General features: G+C 37.0%; 1 protein-coding gene across 5 annotated transcripts in view; it reads right to left on the bottom strand.

Moving 5' to 3' along the window:
• Positions 1–25344, bottom strand: part of RPS6KA3 (ribosomal protein S6 kinase A3) — a 109740-nt gene that overhangs the window by 8750 nt on the left and 75646 nt on the right. For all 5 annotated transcript variants that reach the window (XM_037046246.1, XM_037046247.1, XM_037046244.1 and 2 more), the window contains 11 exons: positions 23658–23695; positions 23310–23452; positions 23053–23123; positions 15590–15678; positions 15324–15388; positions 15141–15243; positions 12513–12637; positions 10435–10560; positions 6718–6807; positions 4343–4501; positions 2407–2568 (listed from right to left, as the gene is read on the bottom strand). In XM_037046246.1, coding sequence (XP_036902141.1) covers positions 2407–2568; positions 4343–4501; positions 6718–6807; positions 10435–10560; positions 12513–12637; positions 15141–15243; positions 15324–15388; positions 15590–15678; positions 23053–23123; positions 23310–23452; positions 23658–23695 — 1171 coding nt within the window. The remainder of the gene's footprint in view (positions 1–2406; positions 2569–4342; positions 4502–6717; positions 6808–10434; positions 10561–12512; positions 12638–15140; positions 15244–15323; positions 15389–15589; positions 15679–23052; positions 23124–23309; positions 23453–23657; positions 23696–25344) is intronic.

Here is a 25344-nt window from a genome sequence, read left to right as displayed (position 1 = left end):
TGGAGACTGAATATATAGGGGAAAGGGGAAAGGGTCTAAAATATTTAGAAAACAAAACGGAAAGGATTTAGTGACAGACTGGCTGTAAAAAAAAAAAGATAGGGAGGATTTCGGGAAGATGTAAAAATTTGGACTGGGATGACTAAATGGAGACTAGGAGACAAAAAATTAAAAGATCAAGTCTAAGGAGACTTTAATCGTGGATATCCTGAAGATGAACTTGGAGGTAGGCTTTGAAGCAAAAAACATTCCAATGGGCCAAGGCACAACAGCTACACAGTGACTTCTAGAAGCAGATTACTTGCATGAAGTAAGAAATACAAGGAAAAAATGAGATGGCTGGATTAAGTGGCACCAATGTGTGTCAGAGGCTGTGGATATGTGGACAAATAGCAAAAACTCTCTTTCTTATCCATTCTACTACCATCAGTAGCACAGACTCATTAGTCTTATAAAATATTTCACATCTTCCTAGGCCGTCTGGCTCACTTATTTGGAGCATTGTCCCATACACCAAAAGGGTGCAGGTTTGATTCCTGGTCAGGGCACACACCTAGGTTGTGGGTTTAATTGGGGTTCAACCCCTGGTTGGGGCACATACGGAGGCAACCAACTAATGTTCTTCTCTCACATTGATCTCTCTTTCTTCTCCTTCCTCTCTCTAAAAATCATAAGCATATCCTCAGGTGATGATTAAAATATTTTATGCAACCACTGCGGAAAGCAATATGGAGATACCTCAAAAAAACTAAAATGGATCTGCCTTTTGACCCAGGGATCCCACTTCTGGGAATACATCCAAAGGAACACGTAACACTAATTCTAAAGAACACATTCATTACCATGTTATTTATAATTGCCAAGATATGGAAGCAGCCAAAGTGTCCATCAATAGAAAGTAGATAAAACAACTATGGAACATTTACACAATGGAATACTACTTGGCTATAAAAAAGAAGAAAATTTTACCCTTTGCAACAGTATGGATGGACCTGGAGAACATCATGCTAAGTGAAATAAGTCAATCAGAGAAAGACAAATACGATTATGATTTTATTCATATGTGGAATCTAATGAACAAACTGAACTGACAGGCAAAACAGAGACAGACCAGAATGACAGCTGTGGGGAGGATGAGAGCTGGAGGAATTGAACAAAAAGAAAAAAGGACTCATGGACATGAACAACAGTATGGTATTTATGGGGGACTGGGAGGTTTAAGGGGACTACATGGTAATGGGAAAAATAATATAATAAAACCAAAACCAAAACCAAAAACCCTAAACAAAAAAGAAAATCAATTTCCCAAATGACTAATTTAAAACAATAAAAAGTACCAAAATTACAAAAAGTTTGAAAATATAAAGGGGGAATTCAACTCTATAATCCAACTATTCTAACATGACCAACTATTACTGTTTCTGTGAAATATCAGTGAGTCGTGAAAGCACAGACTTTGTAGCTAGATAGATAGCCTGGGCTCAAGTGTACATCTGACCTCAGGCAAATTACATAACCTCTCTCTGTGTACCTGGTTTCGTGTAAAATGCTAATAAAAGTACTCACCTCATACAGTTACAATGAGAATGAATTGTTGTATGTAAACTACACATTGAGAAGATCAAATCAGCATATGTGCCTAGCATGTAAGTCCTATATCAAGGTTTACTATTATTTTTTAATGTCTTGTTCCTAGTTACATTTTTTTACATAGTGAATAAAAAAGGTAAAAATCTTCAGGGCAAAGCAGCGGATTTTAGATTTACTACAACAGGGAACTGCAATTTCTTAAGAAAAGAAGCAATGTGGTCAAAGCAGTATTTAAACAAGACTTCAGTAGGTTTGCAGTTCTCTTGTGAAGGACCGCAGAATGACAAGAGGAAGGAATGTGCACGCACCTAGGCGGTCATCTACGGTGAGGTGATGGAAACAGGGGCTAGGATAGCAGTTCTGTGGACAGAAGAACCCTGTACTGCTTTTGGGGGGATAACAGAGATAGTTACTAGTTATGTAGCTAAAGACAAGAAGAGACTATGATGTTCTAGCCTGGGAGATACAGGAAGATAGTAACAAACCCAGGAAATTAGAAGGATATTAGGGAAGGTGGAAAATAAGCTTGTTTCCATGTAATCCCATGCACAATGTAATCCCGACATGCACAATGTTGTTAGTGATAACAGACAGCTATAGATGCCTCATGATGCGGAAAGACACAAGTCAGGGGAGGGAGAGGACTGCAGGTAGTAGCAGACTGATGACAGAATGAACGCCAGTATTAACAGAAGAAAAGGGGCAGCTATTTTACTTATTTGTTCAGTAAATCTTCAGTTAATTATTCTATATTAAACACCACAAACAAATTTTTAAATATACTAAAATACTTCAACGAAACTATTTCATAATTACCTCTGGTGCAACAAAATTTGCAGTGTAACAAGGTGTCATGAGAAGGCCATTTTCTGCTCTTAGCTGCTTGGCAAAACCAAAATCACAAATTCGAATAGATTCTGGATTGCCAGATTCATCCACATAAAGAATATTGCTAGGTTTCAAGTCTCTGTGAACCACCTATAAAGTAAAGAGGTACATTTACAACACATTTCCATTATAGAAATCAAAACTATCAGGCAATGCACTTAACTAGACAATGAGTGCTGACCTTTAAAGTATCCCAACTTTATAAAACACTGACAATACAAGTATAGAACTCTTAACACAGAGCTGGAGCAAAGAGAGGAGGAAGAAAGAATAGTATTTACCTTCCCCCTCTTTATCCAACTGAGTAAGTGGGTTAAGGAGATGTGCAAATAGCAATAATATCTGTCCCCAGGTTATTCATTCATTAGACAAATATTTATTGAGTGCCTATATTACATAAGGAGCTGCAGACACTATGGTGAGCAAGACCCGTAAGATCCTTGCCTTTGCATGCTAGGAGCTTACAAGGTAGTGGGGAGTCAGAGAATGAACAGTTGAGAGATGGTGCACAACTAGGGATGTCAGAGAAGGTCTGTAGAGGAAGTGACATCTGATCTAAGACCTTTAGAACAGAATGAACAAGCCAGAACAGTGGGAGACAGTCATTCTAAGTAGAGGGAGCAACAAGTACAACAGATGTACACAACAAACTTATACTGGCAGGCTCAATGGATCAGGCATGGGATTCAGGAGCAAAAAGGAAAAAAAAAATCCAGACTTTATGTAATGCCTATTTGATGTCTATGCAACAATGTCACACACACACACACACACACACACACACACACACACACACACTGCATTCCTTTAGAGTTTTGTATTATTTTCTCCTTTGATCACCTACTTGAATACTTCTTTTATCATAAGCCTCTCTGACACTCCTTATTAGACTTATGTGTTTTTTCCATCACCAAATTCTGAGTCTATATTCTGATCAGTCACCTCGGTTTTAGTTCCTAACATCCTAAATGTGACTTCTCCAGACCATTTAAATAACTTATTACTGCGAAAACACTAAGAAAAGAACACAGAAGACATAGATAACTACAAAGTCATAAACACTGAGTTGACTAATTTCTGGGTACACAGTACTAAGTGACTCTTGACCAGCTAGAAGTCAAGAAGCTCTAGAATTAAATCAAAACAGTCCATCTGTTAACTTCTAGGGGCAAAGACAAACAAAATAAGAATTAGTATTGAAAATAAACTCCTTAAGAAGTAATCTATTTTTTTCTTGCTTCTTGTTCCTCTTCACCTCTGCTGTTCTCCTTTCCTCCCTCCCTCCTTGCATTTTCTTCCTTTGCTCTTGCTTTCTCTCAGACTTCCCTTTTTTTAACAAACATGATTTTTTTTTTTTTTTTTTTTTTTTTTTTACTATTCACTAATAACTTGCAGGAAGAAATGAGAGGGCTGGCATTCACCAGACAGAAGCCAGGTGACTATCTGGCCTCATTCATTTGAAGAACTTCCTCTTTTAAATGAATACAACCCCATGATTCTGTGGTTCTGTTTTTGAAGTTTAAATGGGCCCATTTCCCAAGAGTACAGAGTGGTCCAGCAAAACGATGCTGTGCCTTCCAGTTCAGAAGATCTCATCCCTTTTTGTCTTGGAAGTGTAAGAATTTAACATAAAAAAGCTAAGGTTTCAAAGCAGCACTTCAAGCACAATGGCAGACATTTACATAGAGGAAGAATAGCGGGATAATTGAGCTAATAGTAGTTATTTTCCATTATGTGCATAAAGTAACCCCTTTACCTTTGTAATTTTAGCTCAAACATGAAGAAAAGATAAGAAAACGGTGCTTGTGTGTGTATATATGTATATATATTTATTTTACATATATAAAATGTTAAAAAGACTTACCCCTTGTGCATGAAGATATTCAACAGTTTTGGTTATAGTAAACAGGACAGCGCTGGCCTCTCGTTCAGAGAAAAATTTCTGTCTAAGGATTTTGTCCAGCAATTCGCCCCCTTTCATAAGTTCTGTCACTACATACACATACTTTCCATCATCATATACCTATAAAATTCAACGTAAAAATGGAAAAAAGTTATTTGAAGCTTTACACGTGTTCAGAACAAAGTTTTGCATATTAAAGAGAAATTAAAACTTACCAATGGAGAATATAAATCTTGCAGTTTTAAACACATAAAGACATTAAAATAGAAATTGATGAGACTGAATGCCAGAAAGATGACCTGTCATTTCCTCCTGTGAAACTGTGGGCATTGTAACAAAGAGGCACCAAACTCTTGCAGTTAAGGTTTGTTCCTCTTGATCTTTCTATCTTCTGCTGAGGGCAGGGACTAGTACAAAGACACACTCCTGTGATTTTCCTGGAACTTCTGCACTTGCAGAAATTCCATATTTATATAGATAGCACAGTGAATTATTCTGGTTTTGGTTAAAGTGAAAGTCAAGTTGTGGCAAGAATTAAGTAGGAAGATTAAGCAGCAAAGAGAAATTCCATCCGATTACCCAGACGCACACCAGTTTACTCCTACTGCAGAAAAGAGCTCACTGTAATTTTGGATTTATATTCCAGGCAATCCTGAACTGAAAGAACACCTGTATTAAATTTCAGTCCCTTCTACTCCCTCTTCACCAGAGTTACTGCACATCTTTATTTAGCTTCAAAAGAGGTACCATGTACTGGGGTGCCAGATATGGAAAAAACAAGGTAGTTGCCCTAAAATTTTTAAAAAGATTTCATTTTTTAAAAAAATTTTGAGAGAGAGGGGAAGGAGTGAGGGAGAGAAACATCAGTGTATGGTTGCCTCTCACATGGCCCCTACTGGGGACCTGGCCCACAACCCAGGCATGCGCCCTGACTGGGAATCCAACCAGCGATGCTTTCGTTCCCAGGCCTGCACTCATTCCACTGAGCCAGACCAGCCAGGGCAAAAGTTTTTATTTTAGTAGGGAGAAAAGAGACATAGATATAAGAATTTTAAAACTATTGGAGATACTGTAATAAAAGTGGGAAAAAGTTTAGAGACTTTGGAATTTGAAATGAGGGAAGGAGCAAAGATGTGAAAAATGACAACAGCTTAGGAAGTTTCCAAGGCAAGGATGAGAGAAAGTTTTTTTCTACATTTCCTTTTTAATTTATTAGTTGGATTCTTGAAGGTTATATGAACTAAAAAGTCACTTAGGCTGAAGAGCTTCGTATTCTAATGGGACTAAAGTAACATTTCCCTCGTAACAATGAGCAGCGATAAATTAATCTGAGGAAACTGGAGTTTGGGTTAAGAAGGAGAAGGCAGGGTAAACGTTGGAATTCCCAAAATCTTAAAGGTGAAAGGTTCTTAAGAAATCCTCTGGCTCAGCTGGCCACATGACACCTGGTGTACAACCACAAATGGCCTGTGAGTCTATGTGACCATCATCAGCAAGAGAGGACTCAATGCTGCCTGGGGGCTTTGCACCCTTTGCCAAGAGCTCGGTTATGATAAAAGGTAGTAGGGAAAGAATATCTTACTGGTTCTCGGGATGGTGATGGGCAAGGCAGGCTTCCTGGAGGAAATAATGCTTTAGCAAAGTCTTAGATGTGTAGTAGCTAGCCAGGTAAAGAAAGGAAATGCATGGAAATGGGAGGGAGGTGGGGAGCACTGGTGGGGGGATGGGGGGGATGGGATGGGAGTAAAAGACAGAAAAATGACTTGAACAACAATTAAATTTTTTTAAAAAAGAAAGGAAATGGTGTTCTCAATTGAGGGAACCATAAAGTCAAAGACAGAGCAGCATGAGAAAATGAGGCGTGTTAAAAAATGTATACATACTGGAGCATGGCTAGAGCACAGGGTGTGTGAGAAAAGTACTATTCATGGAGGAAGGCAGGGACCAGAGGCGATGAGGGGTATGAACTATAGGCAGGGAAGGGACATGGTTAGATATCAGTGCAGCTCTCCCTGGCAGTAATACGAAAGGCAGTTTGGGAAGTCCATAGACTGTGAGACTAATCGATCCTGAATATTAAATAATACCCACATGTTCCAGTGAATGCAGACATTAAAAGCAATAATGTCAATACTTTTCTTCTCATAGCAAAAATAGAAAAATTAACTATGGAAACATATTTTCTGTATATATGAAATTACGCTATGTATGTTATCCTCCAATCTGTTTTTTTTACTTACTATATTCAGTTCTTTGTCTACCACATGATATTTGAAAACATTCCAGATGCAAATCAGACAACTGATTCAAATGTCTATATTAAAGAATCTACTTACATCCTTTAGAGTAATAATGTTTGGATGCTGTCCATAACGAAGAAGAATTTCAATTTCTTCTGTTGGGTCTCTCTTGCTTTTATCAATAATCTAAAAAGCAAATATTAATCGCAAAATCTCATGAACTGTACATTTATAAACCTTAAGTGTTTATAGCTACAGACCTTGTGTAACATCTTATGGAAACAATGTACATATAAGCTATTTATGAACCAGTTTTATTCAAGTACCTTGACACAGTGTCTAATCAAAATTAAAAAGCCAGTCTTGCTGCAGATGTCAAGGCTGCAAAGTAAATTCTACGCCATGAGTCACATTCCTACCAGGTCTCTCCAGTTTAAGTTTATAGTAAGTTCAGGACTTACTAAAAACTCAAAAGCCTCAGGAAAAGGTACCAAGAATATGGTTAACAGCTTTCTTTCATCTTTAAACATTGTCAACTTCTGGGAACTCAGTCAACTTCTAAGCTTTGTCAATACAGATAATTAAGAGCAATATATATATATATATATATATATATATATATACATACACACACACACATACATACACACACGCACACACATATATACATACACACACACACACAAAACACTACCACTAGCATCTGTTTATTGAATTAACTTCCTTTAATAAAATGCTTCAATGGAATGTCTTAGTTGTAAGCTACTTATAAAAAATTAATTAACAGTTAAGTAGAACAAACTTATTTTTGAAGCTAGGCAGAAAGCTAAGCAGAAAACCACACCTAGAATTTTACTAGGCTAGAATTAAGTTTAAGTATTATAATAAAGCTCTTTAAAATACTAATGTAGCTTTCCAACCCTCTTATGTCAGCTGCTGCTTTAAAAAAAGATTTTATTTATTTTTAGAGACAGGGGAAGGGAGGGAGAAAGAGAGGGAGGGAAACATCAATGTGTGGTTCTCTGAGTACCCCTACTGGGGACTGGCCTGCAACCCAGGCATGTGCCCTGACTGGGAATTGAACCAGCGTCCTTTTGGTTTGCAGGCCAGCACTCAATCCACTGAGCCACACCACCAGGGCTTATGTCCACTGCTTCTTAAAAATACTCCTCTTAATGTTTTAATCTGCTAAAGTAATATTGTATTTAAATGAGGTTTGCTTTTATTTCACCCTAAAGGTAGTTGGACTCTGGCGGGCAGCTCAGTTGGTTATAGCACTGTCCTGATAAGCTGAAGTTGTGGGTTCAGTCTTTGGTCAAGGCACATACAAGAATCAACCAATGAATGCATAAATAAGTCGAACAACAAATTGATGTTTCTTTTTCTCACTTCTTCTCTCTCTAAAATCAATCAAAAAATTTCAAAGGTAGTTGGAAATAAATTTTGTCACCTTCATATTTCCAATTTTAAAAGAGCTTAGTAACAACGTACCAATGATGTATTATAGAACTGTGGCCCTGAAACCTCTATAGTTTTATTAAACAATGTCACCCCAATGAATTCAATTAAAAATAAATAAATAAAACAGCTTAGTAATTAACGTATGCAATACCCAAATGCTCCAGCAACCTAGCTTGAAAATCTCAACATGAGCCAAATCTGCAGTCTAAAAATGGAGTTAGCTATAAAATAGTTTTGTGTTTGGAAAATAGGGGAGACAAACATATAGGTGTCCACTGTAATCAACTATAAATGATAGTGTGGAATTAGGCAAATAGGTGATTAAGAGGAAAGGTATATGGAATAGACATGCTAATTCAAGGGATATGATCTGGGGCTAGTCCTTTGAAAATCAGAACACACTGGAAGTGTTATTTTTGGCAACGTTCCTTCTGATCTGCTAATTTGAGCCCAGCTTACATTAAATCCATACTTGTGCTTGTGGATCTTGGATTTGTAGTCATTTCAGCAGAAATCAAGTTATGCTAGGACTTGTTTTATGAATCTAATTTAAGTCACAAGAATCTACAAATACCTTCAAGATATTCTCAGTTTTGGTAGCTCCTGGACATTTTCCCCCCCTTTTCTGGTGTGTTTATGGAGGCAAGAGACATCCTTAAACTGCCTGCCAAGTGCATAATTCACCTTCTCTTTCATCTAAGCAATTTGAATATTTCTAAGTAACCCAGATTTCACTATGAGCAACGAGTACAAGAGCAAATTAAAATGTATTTCTGGTTTATCCTTAGAATTGACAGAAAGCTGCTCTGACTGGTGTAGTTCAGTGGACTGAGTGCCAGCCAACCTGCAAATCAAAGGGTCCCTGGTTCCATCCCAGTCTAGGGCACATGCTTGAGTTGCAGGCCAAGTCTCCAGTAGGTGGCGCAAGAGAGGCAACTACATATTGATGTTTCTCCTTTCTTCCTCCCTTACCCATCTCTAAGATAGATAAATAAATGAATAAATAAATAAAATCTTAAAAAAAAAGAACTGACAGAAAGCCTTATGGACACTGATGACTTTTTAAAGCAATTAGATCCATGTTTAGAGCAATTAGAAATATGTTTAGAATAGTAAGAACAATTTTGTGTGTGTGTGTCTTCCCAGATATTTGCTATACATATATAAACACTCATTTTTATTTTTATATATGAAATCATACTATATATCTAGATAAATAGATGGATCCATGGAAGTAATCATAATTAATGCCTCTCTTCCACTAACTAAACACAAGCTACCCATACTTACAGATAGTTCTAAGGTTGCAGGTCAGTTGAAAGCTTTAGATATTACTTGAACTGCCTGTGATGGGAGAGAACAGGCTACCATTCCAAGAAGTGAAAAGGCAGAGACTTGAATATCATATTTTTTTTACATATAACTAAAGGTTTGCAACTCAAAATTTATCATAGAGCTATGTGTCTTGGTTTTGGCTTACAAAAATCTTACTGTCTTAAATACCTGATAAAATTAAAACGACTAATGATAATAAATGTCATCACAGTGGTTCTTATTTTTTTACTGGCTTACATATCCTTTTAAACCTGAAGGAAGTGTGAATCACCTTTTTAAAAGATTTTATTTATTTATTTTTAGACAGAGGGGAAGAGAGGAGAAAAAGGGAGAGAAACATCAGCATGTAGTTATCACTCGTGTACTCCTCATGCGGGACCAGGCCCGCAACCCAGGCACATGCTCTGACTGGGAATCAAACCAGTGACCATCCGGTTCGCAGGCTGGTGCTCAATCCACTGAGCCATACCAGCCAGGACTAAATCAGTTTTTCATTAGAAAAATGTAAACATACAAAATTTGGTACAGGATTTTGAGGAATTCCTCAACACCTTGACCATAAAATGGGAGGCTTTTGAGAGTAACAGGGGTGCCACAAAAAATCAGGTCAGGTGTAAACTGGTGTTGTCCTGAGCAAACTGGATGTGCACTACCTTCCCTTTAGCTCACAGGGGAATCCATGATTCCCTGGTGATCACTAGCCAGATATTTAAATTAACTGTAGCTTTTTATAACAAAAGATACATTTACCATGAATAAAAACTGTTAAAGCTGCATTTAAAATATTTTTTTTTCAAGAGAGGGGAAGGAAATGAGAGAGAGAGAGAGAAACATCAATGTGTGGTTGCCTCTTATGCACTCTCCACTGGGGGCCCAACCTGGCCCAAAACCCAGGCAATGTGCCCTGATCAGGAATAGAACCAGCGACCTTTTGGTTCACAGGCTGGAGCTCAATCCACTGACTGAGCATGCCCCGCCAGGGCACAAAGTTGCATTTTATATCTAAAATGCATTTACCTTCACTGCAAACTCCATGTTTGTGGCTTTATGTATACATCTCTTGCAAACAGAGTAGGAGCCGACTCCAATATCTTCTTTTACTTCATATCCATCAGTAAACTGAATACTGTTCCTGTGCAACTGCTACAAACACAATTAAAAATTGACAAAGGGTTCTGTAATGACTTTGGTACATCTCATAATAGGGGAATATGTTACTCAACATGCATTGTTGATATTAAGGATAAATGAGTATCAGTAAAAATAAAAATCGATCTTTAAATCATTTATTCTATACCGCATATTTTAGAAGTGTCTACAATGAAATGTACAGCATGAAATATGCCCTTTAAAAAGCTTACAATAAAATGAACAAATTAAGTATGTACAACAGAAAACGCAGACCTGCTTGGTAAGGGTCGACAGCCTTGCCTGTGACTGAGCCCTATTCTATTCCCCAGAAGGCCATAGGTCTTTGAAGTACCTCTGCAAATAGGGAGAAGTTTGAAACCTCTGGTAGAGAAGAAAAGATTTAGCAGGATTCAGAATTAGAACATCTGGATTCTTGTCTCAGATGTACCACTTGCAGGTTGTATAACCTTGAACTTGGGTTTTCTCAGAGGGTAATGGTGAGGATTAAATAACGTTATTTGAAGGCGATACCTATTATCAACATTTTGGACTATTGGGAGGAGCCATACCTTCCTTTCTCCACCCTCAAGTCATAGATAGCTTCAATACAACTTCTTCTAGAGAAGCTATTAATCCTGGGTTAAGGACAAATAACACGGAGGATGATGAACAGCAAATTACTGCTTCCATAACAGGCGGAGAGAAGTTGTGCTGCCCTGGGCTATACTGATAGGAGACTCCTCCATGCCTATAGCTTCATATAGGTTAAAACTTGAGTTCTATAGAATATGTTTGTAATTTCTATGCTTGGTATAGAAGTTCTGACTTTAAAACTTGTAATACATCACACGGTTGTCATAGTAAAAGGGACAAAATATTTCAACATAAACTGTGTTCAAAAACCAGTGTTTAAATTGGTTTTCTAGAAAGTGGAGAAAGCAAGATAACTGGCTCACAAACACACACACACACAAACTTTAGGGTGAAAGCAGTTTAATTGTCAAGGAAATTCAAGCACTAATTACACCCTCAAAACAATTCCCTCTATGATTAAAAAGGTAAATTAAATTTATCTTTCCATGATACTAGGATGAGAAGAAATCAATCTAATGTTTTGTACTAGTTCTCTTTATTAACATTTAATTTACTAGTCTGGTCTCCTGTTACAAACACCAACACACACCTAGGAACCTGCTTCTGTGGCTTTTATCTCATTTTTCTCCAACTCCAATAAACAGATGGCATAATGAGGTAGGAGGCACCCTAAGACAGCATCCAGAACCATTTCTGCCTAATGGCAATGGAGGCTCCAAAAGAACAAGGACACAAAACTTGAAAAACTTAAGATTTAAGTTCCTTTTTATTTCTTATGTTGCTATGGCAGAGGTTGGCATAATATGGCCTGTGGGCCAAATCCGGTTCACTACCAGTTCTTCTAAAGAAAGTCTTCCTGGCACACAGCCATGCTCATTCATTGTGGCATTGTCTATGGCTGCTTTTGTGCTACAGTGGCAGAGCTGAGTAGTTGCAACAGAGATCATATGGCCTACAAAGCCTCCAATATTTATCATCAGCCCTTTACAGAAAAAGACCCCTCTTCTGAGGCATCAGGGAACCAGGAGACAGACTTCAGTTCATCAGAGCTGACTTGACAAGAGGCAGAGGCTGAAAGAAACTAGGCCTGATACACATTTTGAGGCACAGGAGAGGGGCGAGACAAGATGGAGATACTTATTTTAACTCTCTTAGAATTTCCACTTTCAAGTCACATAAGTATACAGGATTCTGACGTATGCAACGTTTTCAAAGGCATATGACAGAGATTTCTAAAAGTAATATCAATGATATAAAATGTGTTTTAAGCTGCCCACTTAAGTCAGCAGATCAAACCTAATGTAATTATTCATACGATGAACTATATCTTACAACATTTCCAATTTAAAATTACTTACACATTCACTCACCTGAACAATTGAATGCACACCAACTGTCTGCATAGCTTGGCTTTCATCATCTGAGGTAATAGCAACAAAACTAAACCCTCGAAAAAGCTGATGTGCATTAGCACTAGGTGGAATGCCAGGTGAATCTGAAAAGAATAACAAATTACTACGAAGGTAATAACCTTGAAAGGTAAATAAGAGAAGAACTGTCCATATTACAACCTTTTTTTAAAAAAAATATTTATTTATTTATCTTTAGAGGGGAAGGGAAGGAGAGAGGAAGAGAAACATCAATGTATGGTTGCCTCTCGTGCATCCCTTGCTGGGAACTGGCCCCTGCCGGGAACTGGCCTGCAACCCAGGCATGTGCCCTGACTGGGAATAGAACCACGATCGTCTGGTTCACAGGCCCGCGCTCAATCCACTGAACTACACCAGCCAGGGCCATATTACAACCTTTTATACTTTCTCTGGGATTCTACTCTCATGCACCTAGTACTTAGAGGATAACTCAGGGAGGCACTGTATCAAGATCTTTCCTAATGGTTTACTGCCACAGCCCTAATAGCCCAATCCCTCAGAGCCCAGAAAATAGCTAATTCATTTAAGAATATAATAAATCAATGAATTATTAGGTTAATGCTATCCTAAATTAGCACTGTCCCATAGAATTCCCTGCAGTGATGAAAGTTCCCGTTTTCTGTGCTAATATAATATGGTAGCCACTAGCCATATATCTCTTGAGCATCTGAAATGTGGTTAGTGTGATTGACAAATAAAATTTTTAATTTTAATTCATTTAAATTTAATTAGTCACATGTGGCTACTGGCTACCACATTGGATGCTGCAACCCTAAATGGCAACCTAACAAGGTTGGTCTACAGATAAATTTAGGAGAAAAGAATTTAGTTCAGTGGTCCTGGTACATAATGTCAGAATCTAAAAATCTAAACTACTAGTTAAAACTATTATATATTTAAGGATCAAAAGCAATCTCCAGGACAATTATGGTATGTAGTCCTTAAAATATATTCGTGATATGACATGTATTTTTATTCAAATTATTTATTGGGATCTACTGACATTAACATAAAAAACCCACTTTTATAATATAGTTAATGTTCATTTTATTTATTTATTTATTTATTTATAAAGATTTCATTCATTTATCTTTAGAGAGGAAGGGAAGGAGAGAGGGCGAGAAATATCAGTGTATGGTTGCCTCTTGTGTGTCCGCCATTGGGAACTGGCCTGCAACCCAGGCATGTGCCCTGACTGGGAATCGAACCACGATCCCTTAGTTTGCAGGCCTGTGCTCAATTTACTGAGCTACACACTAATATTTATGAACATACCCTGAATGCTAAGGGCAAGCAAAAAACAAATAGGTAAATCTACTTAAACATCAACTGCATATAAAGCTCTTTCTGAACATCAGCTTGATATGCGCAGCAATATATACTTAGTAAATTTTAAATCAATGTGACAGTACTATACTGAAAACTTATGCAAGAGAACCTATCTAGGCAGAATACATATAGAACTGCTCATTCTGAGATTTTTCCTCTACAAGGACAAACTGTATTGAGAAAGCAAAGTAAAACATCACTACATATCATCAATTCTATTCCTATCACTGTCCATATGTTTGCTAAAATTCTGTTCATGTATTAATATAAATTTCTAATGCTATTTTATAAAAATAATAAACATCTATCAATGTTCAATATAGATTGTGAAAATTTTGGCTGGAATGCTTTACAGCAAATATATATAAGTACAGTTTTTATTTATTTGCTTGTTGATAAACCTGGGGTCTGGTACACCTAAATGAGAGTATTAGAATGCAAGACACACCATTATATAGTATACATATGCATACTAATTAATGAAATACAGATTATCATTTCAAAGATTACTTCTCTCTAATAGTCACTGTTGATGCAACTTTAGGATAAACCATAGTGCAGGATATGATTTATTTTGAAGTTATCAATCCTCACATAAAGTTATATTTGGGATTTAAACTTCATAAGTACTTCCAGAATACCACACAATATTACAGTCTTAAAGAGAACTATTTATACTGAAAAGTATTTCATGTAAAAAGATCTAAAGGTCCCTGGCTGGTGTAGCTCAGTGGACTGAGCGTGGGCCTGCGAACCAGACAACGGTGGCTCCATTCCCAGTCAGGGCACGTGCCTGGGTTGCAACCATACATTGATGTTTCTCTCCCTCTCTCCTTCCCTTCCCCTCTAAAGATAAATAAAATCTTTAAAAAAAAAGATCTACAGGTAAATAAACACTAACAAATAGTTTCCCACATAAATAGTATAAGGTACAATCATTAAGGTACAATATAATTTGTTAAAAGATTTAATAAGGATCTTAACTGCTCTAAAATGCATGGGGCGGGGGGCAGGCAGGGTTGGGAAGATAAGACAGAAAGCTGTACTTGAACAAGAATTAAATTAAAAATTTATTAAAAAATGCTATAAAGGATTTACTAATTATCTAGTTATTGTGGCAGGAATGGGGGATGAAAGGGAGATACGAGGATAGCAGAAAGAATTAAGCTGGAAAAGATTTTCTCATTGAATGAGGAAAATCCCTTGTCTTATATTTGGATTTTCATATTTTCTTCTTACCTTTGGGAGTTTTTGCAGTAAACTCAGGATCAAAATAGAATGTATCTTCAGGCCTGCCAGTTGCAGGTTTAAAAGGTGGATGGATTTCTCTTCTGTATAGTTTCTGGGGGGGGGGAAAAAAGAGAGACTTAGACATGTGTTAACTATAAAAAAAATTGAAGCAAATTTTGATTCTATACTTACATTCCAATCTATTGTTGAGAAAAATGAATGTCTTTTAATTTCTTCAACTCCATCTGGTCCTGCGCCTATCAGAAATTAACCAGTTTTGATTAAATGGTAATTTTATTTCAAGGAGGCATATATACTGTTTATTTAGTCTTTGCTTTTAATATTTGTCCTACTAGTTCATAATCCCACAACAAAAACAAATATCCACACCCCCCCATCCCTGGGGAAAAAAAACAAATACCAACAAACACACAAAAGAAACCAAATAAAACTTTTACCTAATCTGTTTGCAGGATTTCGTTTGAAAAGCATTCGTAAAAGACTCTGGGCTTCAGGACTCAAAAACTGTGGCATTCCAAGTTTAGCTCTAAATAATAAATCCACATAAGATAACATTTTATTTTTGGAGGTGTCTGTATTTTACTTTTAAATTAAATTAAACTCCCTAAGTTAAATTAAACTTTTTATTTTAAGATAGTTGTGGATTCATACTCAGTTATAAGAAATAACAGAGAGAGATCCTGTGTATTCTTTTCCCAGTTTTCCCCAGAGGTAACATCACAAAGTTATGGTACACTTTCACAACCAGGATACTGACATTGATACCATCTACTGATCTCATTGCGATGTTTCCATTTAATTGCATTGTATGTGTCCACATGTGTGTTTAGTTCTATCACATGTGTGCGTTTCTGTATCTACCACCACAGTAGAGACACTGAACAGCTGATTGCCAGCAGGATCACTCACACTGCCCCTTTACAACCACACCCCACTTGCCTCCTTTCCCAATACCTAACAATACAGGCAACCTCTAAGCTAATTCTCCATTTCTATAATTTTGTCATTTTAAGAATGTAAATGGAATCATACAGTAAGTAACCATTTTATTTACTCAGCATGAATTCCTTTGAGATTTATCCAAGTTATTGTGTGTATCAAGAGTTCATTCTTCCTGGCTGGTGTAGCTCAGTGGATTGAGCACGGGCCTGTGAAGCAAAGGGTTGCTGGTTCGATTCCCAGTCAGGGCACATCCCTGGGTTGCAGGCCAGGTCCCCAGTAGGGGACACATGAGAGGCAACCACACATTGATGTTTCTCTCCCACTCTTTCTCCTTCCTGTCCCCTCTCTCTAAAAATAAATAAATAAAATATTTTTTTAAAAAAAGAGTTCATTCTTATTCATTGCTAAGTAGTAGTATGCCATGGCACAAATGTACAAGAGGTTGATCTATAAAAAATATCCGGATCATGCCCAGTTTTGGGCTACTATAAGTAAAGCTGGTAAGAACATTTCTGTATAGGTTTTGGTGTGAACACATAATAATATTAGTCCATAATATCCTAATAAACTTTTCGTTTTTCAGAATTTTGCAAAAACCACTATTGTGGGAATGAGATCATCTGAGCCTTAGTTCTGGCTCTTTTACTAAGAACTTCATGACCTTGCGAAAGCCAATCCCCTTGGGGCTGTTACCATTTTTTTAAATAAGCAAAGGCATTGGATGTTAGATCAATGGTTCTCAAAATGTAGCCTTGGAACCCTTCTTCAAAAAGAATTTTAAAAATCCAACATTTACAACTGCTAAAAGAACATGTGTTTCATATGCACCCCCCATTCCTTTTAATAGTCCTGCAGGAAAAATGACCGGATGGAAAGGGATCTGTGGAATATCTAAGAGTTTGTGGCACAGTCTGGAAACCACTAGCCTGGATGAGCTTGAAGGTCTGTTTCAGCTCTAATATATAATTTTAATCTTTTCTTCAACCTACAAATTAAGAAAACCAATGAACCTATAAGTATAAAAATAATAACAGAGCTGGGGAAATGGCTAGCAAAGAAATTTCTATTTCAGAAATAGATGCATTTATTATTCAGTGTGGTGTTATTGAACTACTATGTGCTAGACACTGCTTACTGCTGAGGACACACAGATAAAGAGAGCCCCCAAAGGTCAGTGAGGAAGATGGATATAGATAACCCTGGTTAAAAGACAAAATCAGAAGCACATATGGAAAAAGTGCTAAGGGAACAATAGAGGATATTTAATTTAGCACCAGAGACTGTGAAAGGCCTTCAATGCAATTTAAAGGTTGAGAATTTGTTTGTTCAGTGGTTCTCCAACATTTTACTGAGTAACATTAATCTCTCTAGACAGTTAACAACAACAAAATATTTTCATGATCCAATGAGTTTGGAATGCTGACTATTATACGCCCCTGGTGAAGACATAGAATCAAATACCTCACATATAAAAAGCTGAAACATCTAGAGTAAAAATAAAAAATCACTATTTTCCCTAAACATTTGTTTCCAGAACCTCTTTCTTAGAGAGGACCTATTAATATCTTGTAGATTTAGGGTTCTGTTGAACAAATCTGGGGAAACACTGCCATGTTAGGTAATGGGTTTACAGCAGAGGTCTTTAAATAGTGGACTAACATGACCAGATTTATTTTCAAGAAGGTAACTCCAAAGGATAGTCTAAAAAGATCTGGAGTGGGAAGTGTTGGTAGGTGACAGGCATTCTACTTCAGAGCTTGGCCCAATAGTGTGGGTAGGAAATCACCATGGTTCTCAACCGCAAGCAGTTCAATGCAGAGGAAAGGGTAGGACACAAATATCTCTGAGAGCGAATTTGGTGAATACCTGCACATGCAAGAGAGAGGAATCAGAAATGATTCCCAGGTTTCTGGCTGCGTGGAAATGCTACTAATTGGGAATACAAAAGGAAAGAACAGCAAATAGAGATTAAAATGTTAAGTCATGCATGTCACATGTTTTGAAAGAGGTAAGTAAATTAAAATATAGGTTTGGCATATGGTAAGTTAAGGAAAGAAAGAGTGATTTGGGAGTATTTAAAACATCGAGAGTAGTTATAGCAAAGACTAAGGTAAAGTGAGCACAGAGGGGAAGAAAAGCATATTAGAGATGAAATACTGGGTAACAAGGACATTTAAATGGTGATCAGAATAAGGACAATTTGGGCATTAAAAATAATGAATGCAATTGGCTGAATCATACTGACTATTAAATCCCACAAGTTCATTAAAGTAAAAAAGAAGTCAAAACTAACATAAAAACCCAACTAATTGACACTACCCCCACTGAAAGTTAAGTAGGGCTCTGACAAATGGAAATAATTATGAAAAGAATTAAGCATTTATTCTGCCTTTCTTGTTTGAGCCTCACTTCAAGGTAACTAGTCGATGAAGGAAAGTTCATTGGGAAAAAACCAGCTAATAAATAAAAGAATAATAGTAATAGAAAACCACCATTTTTGAATCCCTAGTAAAATAATTGTTTCAAGTAATGATTATCAAAGGAGGAAGCCAAGAGATTAAAAGCCCGACAGGGAACTTTACAGTGGAGGCATCAGTTGCAAACATGGGAACTCATCACTTAAAGTGAAACAACCAGCTGTTGTAAGCCTCTTGATGTGGCGCAACAACACAACCTATGAAGTAATCTTGACAAAAAATTTAGCCAAAAACAGGATAAAGGAATAAGGTAAATAAAAACATTTCCACACCCCTAGAAAAAGTCTAATTGTTGTGTAACCATGGTAACACTAGAGCCACCAGAACTGTTTTTAAATTCATTCAATTGATCAAAGAGAACCTGCCTACGTGAACACAGCTGTTGCTGGTCTTTGTTTGTTTTGCAAACCAACCAATCAGTAACTGCTCTCTGTGAAAATTAGCCAAACAACAGTGGGTTGCCTCCACTAGCCACACCTGAATGCCAACTAATGTACAGTCCCACCCAAGTAACCACACTCTTACTAGATGATGTCAACCCACTTATGGCCCTGAAAAGTGGCCAATTGTTGAACCCCACCCTTCCCCAAAACCCTATGTAAGAACAGTGGTCTGCTCTGCTTAGGGAGATTCTCCTGGACCAGCATTGCTCCCTCTTACTACAGTAAGCAACAGAACCAGCTTTATGCTTTTTGTTTCAGATATTGAGAGGTGGTCTTGTTTTTTCAAAAGATAAATCCAGAAAGTAGAATTCTATATTGACTGACTTGGTTTCTAATGGCAGTGGACAAACAGGGGTAGAGCATTCTAGATGAACAGAAGCTTAAGGAATACAACCAAATGAGATGTGCAGACTTAATTTGGGACTATAAAAACACCATTTTAAACCTCGCTGGTGTAGCTCAGTGGATTGAGCATTGGCCTGCAAACCAAGGGGTCACCAGTTCAATTCCCAGTCAGGGCACATGCTGCTGGGTTGTGGGCCAGGTCCCCAGTGTGGGGCACATGAGAAGCAACCACACACTGATGTTTCTCTCCCTCTCTTTCTCCTTTCCTTCCTCTTTCTCTCTAAAAATAAATAAAATCTTTAAAAAATAAAGACACTGTTTTAGCCCTGGTGAGTGTGGTTCAGATGGCTGGGTGTCATCCTACAAACCAAAAGGTCACTGGTTTGATTCTTGGTTAGGGCACATGCCTGGTTTGTGGGCTCTGTCCCTGTTGAGGTGCTTACAGATGGCACAGGGCAACCAATAAAAGTTTCTGTCTCTCATCAATGTTTCTCTCCTTCACTTTCTCCCTCCCTTCCACCCTATTCGAAATTAAAAAATATATATTTTAAACACTGTTTTGGAGAAAACCTGGAAAATCTGGTTAAAGATTGGTACTGGACAATATCTAAGCATTATTACTAATTTTGTTAGATGCGGTTATATAAAAAAATCTGTACTTTTTAGTGATGCAAAGTGAAGCGAGAAATGACATGTTTGGAATGCTGAAAATATTTCAGTAAATTAGAAAAAGGAAATAAGCAAATTTTGATGACTACTGAATTTTAGTAACTGGTATATGTGTGTCCATTGTATTATTCTACTTTTGCAAATTTATATTTGAAAGTTTTCATAATTAAAAAGAGAAAAGCAGGCAGAGAAGGAATAGTCGAGCAAGAGACCAAAAGAGGAATGAATAGAGAGGGAGGAGAAGCCAATGGGAACAGAAAAAACTAAGGGGAGAGGGAATGGCTAACGGCATCAAATACTCCTCAGAGAGACTTTTCTTAGCTCTTCCATCTAAAATGGCTCCTGCTCTTGGCTCATGTGGCTCAGTGGATAGAGTACTAGCCTGCGAACCAAAAGGTCACTAGTTTGATTCCTACTCAGGGCACTTGCCTGGGTTGGGTTGTGGGCCAGGTTCCTAGCAGGAGGGGGCGTGCAAGAGGCAACCGATCAACATTTCTCTCCCTCTTTTTCCTTCCCTTCTCTCTCAAAATTTTTAAAAAATATTTGTAAAAAGTAATGGCTCCTGCTCTGCCCTCACACTTTAAGAATACTCTGATTTACTATCTCTATTGCTCCTATTACTATCTGAAATTATATTTGTTTAAATATTAATTCGTCTCCACTGGGAGAATGCAAACTCTGTGATACCTCAAAAGATCTTGTCAGAGCCCTGGCTGGTGTAGTTCAGTGGATTGAGCGCAGGCCTGCGAGCTAAGGGATCACGGTTCGATTCCCAGTCAGGGCACATGCCTGGGTTGCAGGCCAATTCCCAGCAGGGGACCCATGAGAGGCAACCATAGATTGATATTTCTCTCCCTCTCTCCTTCCCTTCCCCTCTAAAGATAAATAAATAAAATCTTAAAAAAAGAGATCTTGTCAGTCTTGTTTACACTGCATCCTAAATACCTGTAGCAACATCTCAGTCATCTGTTGAACGAACTGTGTGAACAAAGTGATAGTCACCTTCCTAACAATCTGCCACTGGTTTGAGCACCTAGATCACTGATGACAACAGTGAAAGAAGTTTCAATAGAGCGGTGGGAATGAATGACAGACTATGGAATAAAAGAAGGCAAAAATGGTAACAAAAAGACTACTATTTAAATAGGCTTTGTGTTGAAAGGATGCAGGAAGATACTGCAGAAACTTGGAAGGAAAGCTAAATTTAAAAAAAAGCCTCGAGTTTTTTTTCAACACCAGAGCATGTTTGTTAGCTAAAAGGAAAGGGCCAGAGTAGATGGAGTGATGAAGGTTCAGTGAACATTCATTTATATGGCATTTTTTAACCTTTTTTATTGTGAAGAAAAACACAAAGTGCAAAAAAAAAAAAAAATCCAACCCAAAATACAAAGCTCAATGATTTACCACAAAGTGAAGACTCATCTGACCAAGAAATTTAACATTGCCAGAACCCCTCATCCAATGTAACCACTTTCCTTATTTTGCCTCAGGCTTTTGTAATCTAAATATGAACCCTAAAAAGTATGCTTTAGCTTGTTTTTAAAACTTTATAAATAGAATCATATAGCATTAAAGGAAAAGAATCATATAACATTCATTCTTTTGTATCCAAACGTCCTTTGCTCAACATTCTTACGAGATTTACAAAAATTGCTGCATGTAAGTGTGGTCTGTTCATTTTCGTTGCTATATGGCACACTACACCCATGAACTAAAGGGCTCAGTATGTTTTTACATGGCTTTTGAGCTAAGAATGATTTTCACATTTTTGACACTAAAGGTAAGTGTTAAGAATATGTGACAAGAGGCTGTGTGTGGCCTGCAAAGGCTAAAATATTTACAGGTAGTTTGTCAACCCCTGCTGTATTCTATTATATGAATATATCATAATTTATCAATCCATTCTACAGTTAATGATCGATCCAGGCTCCACTTTTCGACTATTACAAATTATGCTGCTATGAACATCTTTGTGCTTCATTTTTGATGTCCAAGTACCTTGATGCATATAAGTTGGATACATGCCTAAAAATGGGGTTACTAGATGAGGGTATATATAAATTTGACTTTAGAAGATAATGCCAAAGACAGCTTTCCAAAGTGGTTATACAAGTATCTGTATTCCTTTCAGCTATGCATGAAAGTTGCCAGTGCTCCACATCCTGTCAGCATTTGTATCGTCAGTCTTTTTACTGGTAGTCATTCTGGTGGGTATGCAATTACAGCCTGTTGTGGTTTTAACTTGCATTTTCTGATTAATGGGAATGAGCACTTTTTAAAAGTTTATTGGCCACTGACATCCCTATGTCTCCTAACTCTATTGTTTGTATTGGGCTGTCTTTTTCTTATTGCTTAACTAGAGTTCTTGATATATTCTGGATATAAACCCTTTGTTGGTTATATTAATTTTAATGTAGTACTAATATCTCAATCTTTTCTTTTATAGCTAGTGCTTTTTGTGACCTAAAACTACTTTTCCTACCCCAAGGTCACATAGATACTCTCCGATACCTTTCCAGAATCTTTTTACCTTTTTACATAAATATGTGTATTTTTTTAAATTTATTTAACTTTTGTTCAAGTACAGTTTTCTTTCTTGTATTCCCAGCCCTGCACCCCCCCAGTGCTCCCCACCCCCTCCCATCTCCGCCCCCCGTCTTAGTTATTGTCCATGTGTCCTTCATACTTAATTCATGTGAGTCCATCCCCTTTTTTATTTTTTATGATTTTATTTATTTATTTTTTAGAGAGGAGGGAAGGGAGAAAGAAAGGAAGATAAACATGATCAGTTGCCTCTTCCATACTTCTAACTGCGACCCGGCCCGCAGTGTAGACCTGTGCCCTGACTGGGAATGGAACCAACAACCTTTCAGTTTATAGGCTGGTGCTCATCCACCGAGCCACACCAGCCAGGGAAATTATTTTTTACACTGTAGCCAACACTCTGAAATCTCTCTCTTTTTTATTAGCTTGAAGCATTTACTTTAAAATCTCATCATAACATACCCAGTAGGGAGTACTTACTTAAGGATCATAGTCATTGTTTCTTTTCGATCTTTTCCTTGGAAAGGCAGTGTACCAGTGAGCATCTCAAACTACAAAAAGGCAAAAAATCAGAGGTATTAGTCAATAAGTATAATATCTCAAGGCCAGAAGGTAAGAAAGCATCATCTTAATTACAACCAAATTTTTAAAAATTGCTATATAATAAAATATGAGATTTATACTTTTATTTTCTTCATTACTGAACTTCCCACAAAAAAAACCACCCCAAACCTTACCATTAACACACCAAAAGACCACCAGTCTGCACTCTGAGTATGACCTCGACGATTAACTACTTCTGGAGCCATATATTCCACAGTTCCACAAAAAGAATATGCCTTCTTCTCATGGTCAATAGACTCCTTACTTAGGCCAAAATCTGCCAAAATAAATATAGAACTCATAAATATGCTATAATAATTTGCACATGTAAAGGTTAAACTTTGAGTTCCAATATTTAAATTATTAAAAGTTCTAATCCAAAATTTTAATTGTGTTACACATTATTTGTACTATGATTGACCTTAAAAGAAAATTTATGTATAGAGTAGGAGACCATATTTTAATAAAATGAAGAATTTTACCTGTTAATTTGATGTGACCTTCTTCATCAAGAAGTATGCTGAAATAAAAAGACAAAGTTAAAAAGATCTTTTCAAACCACTAGAAGTTTAGAGGTTAAAACTAAATTACTTTGTAATGCATCAACTCACCACACTCTTTCTAAAATACTGCTTTAGACTGTGAATAAGAAGGCAAAGGTAAATATGGGAAAAAGTTATTTTTTGGACACATAAATAATGTGCTCCATATACAACAAATGCCAAAGATAAAGCCTTATAAACTTGTATTAATGAGCCAGGAGCACTAGAAAACTAACAGAAAAAGAACCAAAGCCTATGTATTCTTCTAAGTCGCTCTTTCTAATGCCTTTCTGCAGAGGTAGCCTAATAACTAAATTCCTTAGTACTTGCACAATACATAGAGGGCTCACACGTTTCAGTTGAACACATTAGAGTTGTCATTCTCTTGGTTATTTTAAAGGCATCTGACTCAATCATTCTTTCCTAGACTTTTTTTCTGACACGACTACCACAGTTCTCTTCTCAACACACCTTCCTCACACTCCTTGGTTTTCATTGACTCATCCCTTCACTGTACACATTCTCCAGTGTTTTCTCTCAGTAAACTGTGAGCTCCTTAGAGGGTTTCACCTTCTTCATCTTGTAACTCAGTGCCTAGCAAGGCACAGACACATAAGAAATGCATGTTGTATGAATGGCACCAAGCTATCAAGGGTCAATAGGGCATTCCAAATAGTTTGGGCTTCTTTTCAAGTGCACTGAAGACCACAAAAGGTTTACACAGATGGATCTGCATGTTCACAAAACAATTTAGAGGGGAAAAATATGGGGTATTTAGTAAGCTCTTAGATATGGTTTGTGATAAGGAAGAACAAATGGAGAAGGCCCGCAAATTTCTGGCTTTAGCTGATACATGAGTGGAGAGAAGTGTCATTAAATGAGATATAGAAAGGGGTTAAGTACTAAGCTGTAAGCCAACTGTATTTCTGGATAGGTATTTTGGTACACTGACTTGAAAGGTCAAGTAATAAACAGTTTCACTTATTCAAAGCTATTCCATAATACAGACATTTCCTTACTTTTAATACTAACTAAAAAATGTGAAAGCCAAATTTTGTTATAATGATATTTTACTGTGTTAAAAATACTACCAAATTTCCTATGTTATCAATTCAACTATGATTACAACAAAAAAATTTACCACTGAAGGTAATTCAGTAGGGACATATTTTTCAAATCTCTTCATAACAAGGGACTTGTTATGAAAAAAAATACTAATACTCATTATGCTTGATTATAAAGCAGATCAATACATTTAGGAAAAATAAAGAGAATTATTAGGCATGGTGGAAATCATTCCTGTTCTGTCCAATAAACATATGACAGTTCTAAAGACAAAATAAAACCTCAAACTATTCTTGATATTGAGAGGAGAAAAAAGAAAGCATGGCTAAAAGGGTATTACTTTTACCTTCTAAAGCATTCTTTTAAGTTACCATGTCCATCTATTATCTTTTAAAGACAAGGTCAACTGTATTGCTCTCAATAAGCTCCCTTTCAACTACTAATAATTACTTTAGCTATATTTATAACAACAGTTTAAAGGTATCTGGAAAAAATCCTCACAGTGCATAAAATAATTGGCTAAACATTTAAAATTTCCCAAGTTCTGTATGATGGTCTTTAC

This window comes from Sturnira hondurensis, unplaced genomic scaffold, assembly GCF_014824575.4.
Source record: "Sturnira hondurensis isolate 20B ecotype Veracruz unplaced genomic scaffold, ASM1482457v3 Scaffold0005220, whole genome shotgun sequence".
NCBI lineage: Eukaryota > Metazoa > Chordata > Mammalia > Chiroptera > Phyllostomidae > Sturnira > Sturnira hondurensis.
The sequence above is the reverse complement of the archived record's forward strand: the minus strand, read 5'-3'. Positions and strand labels throughout refer to the sequence as shown.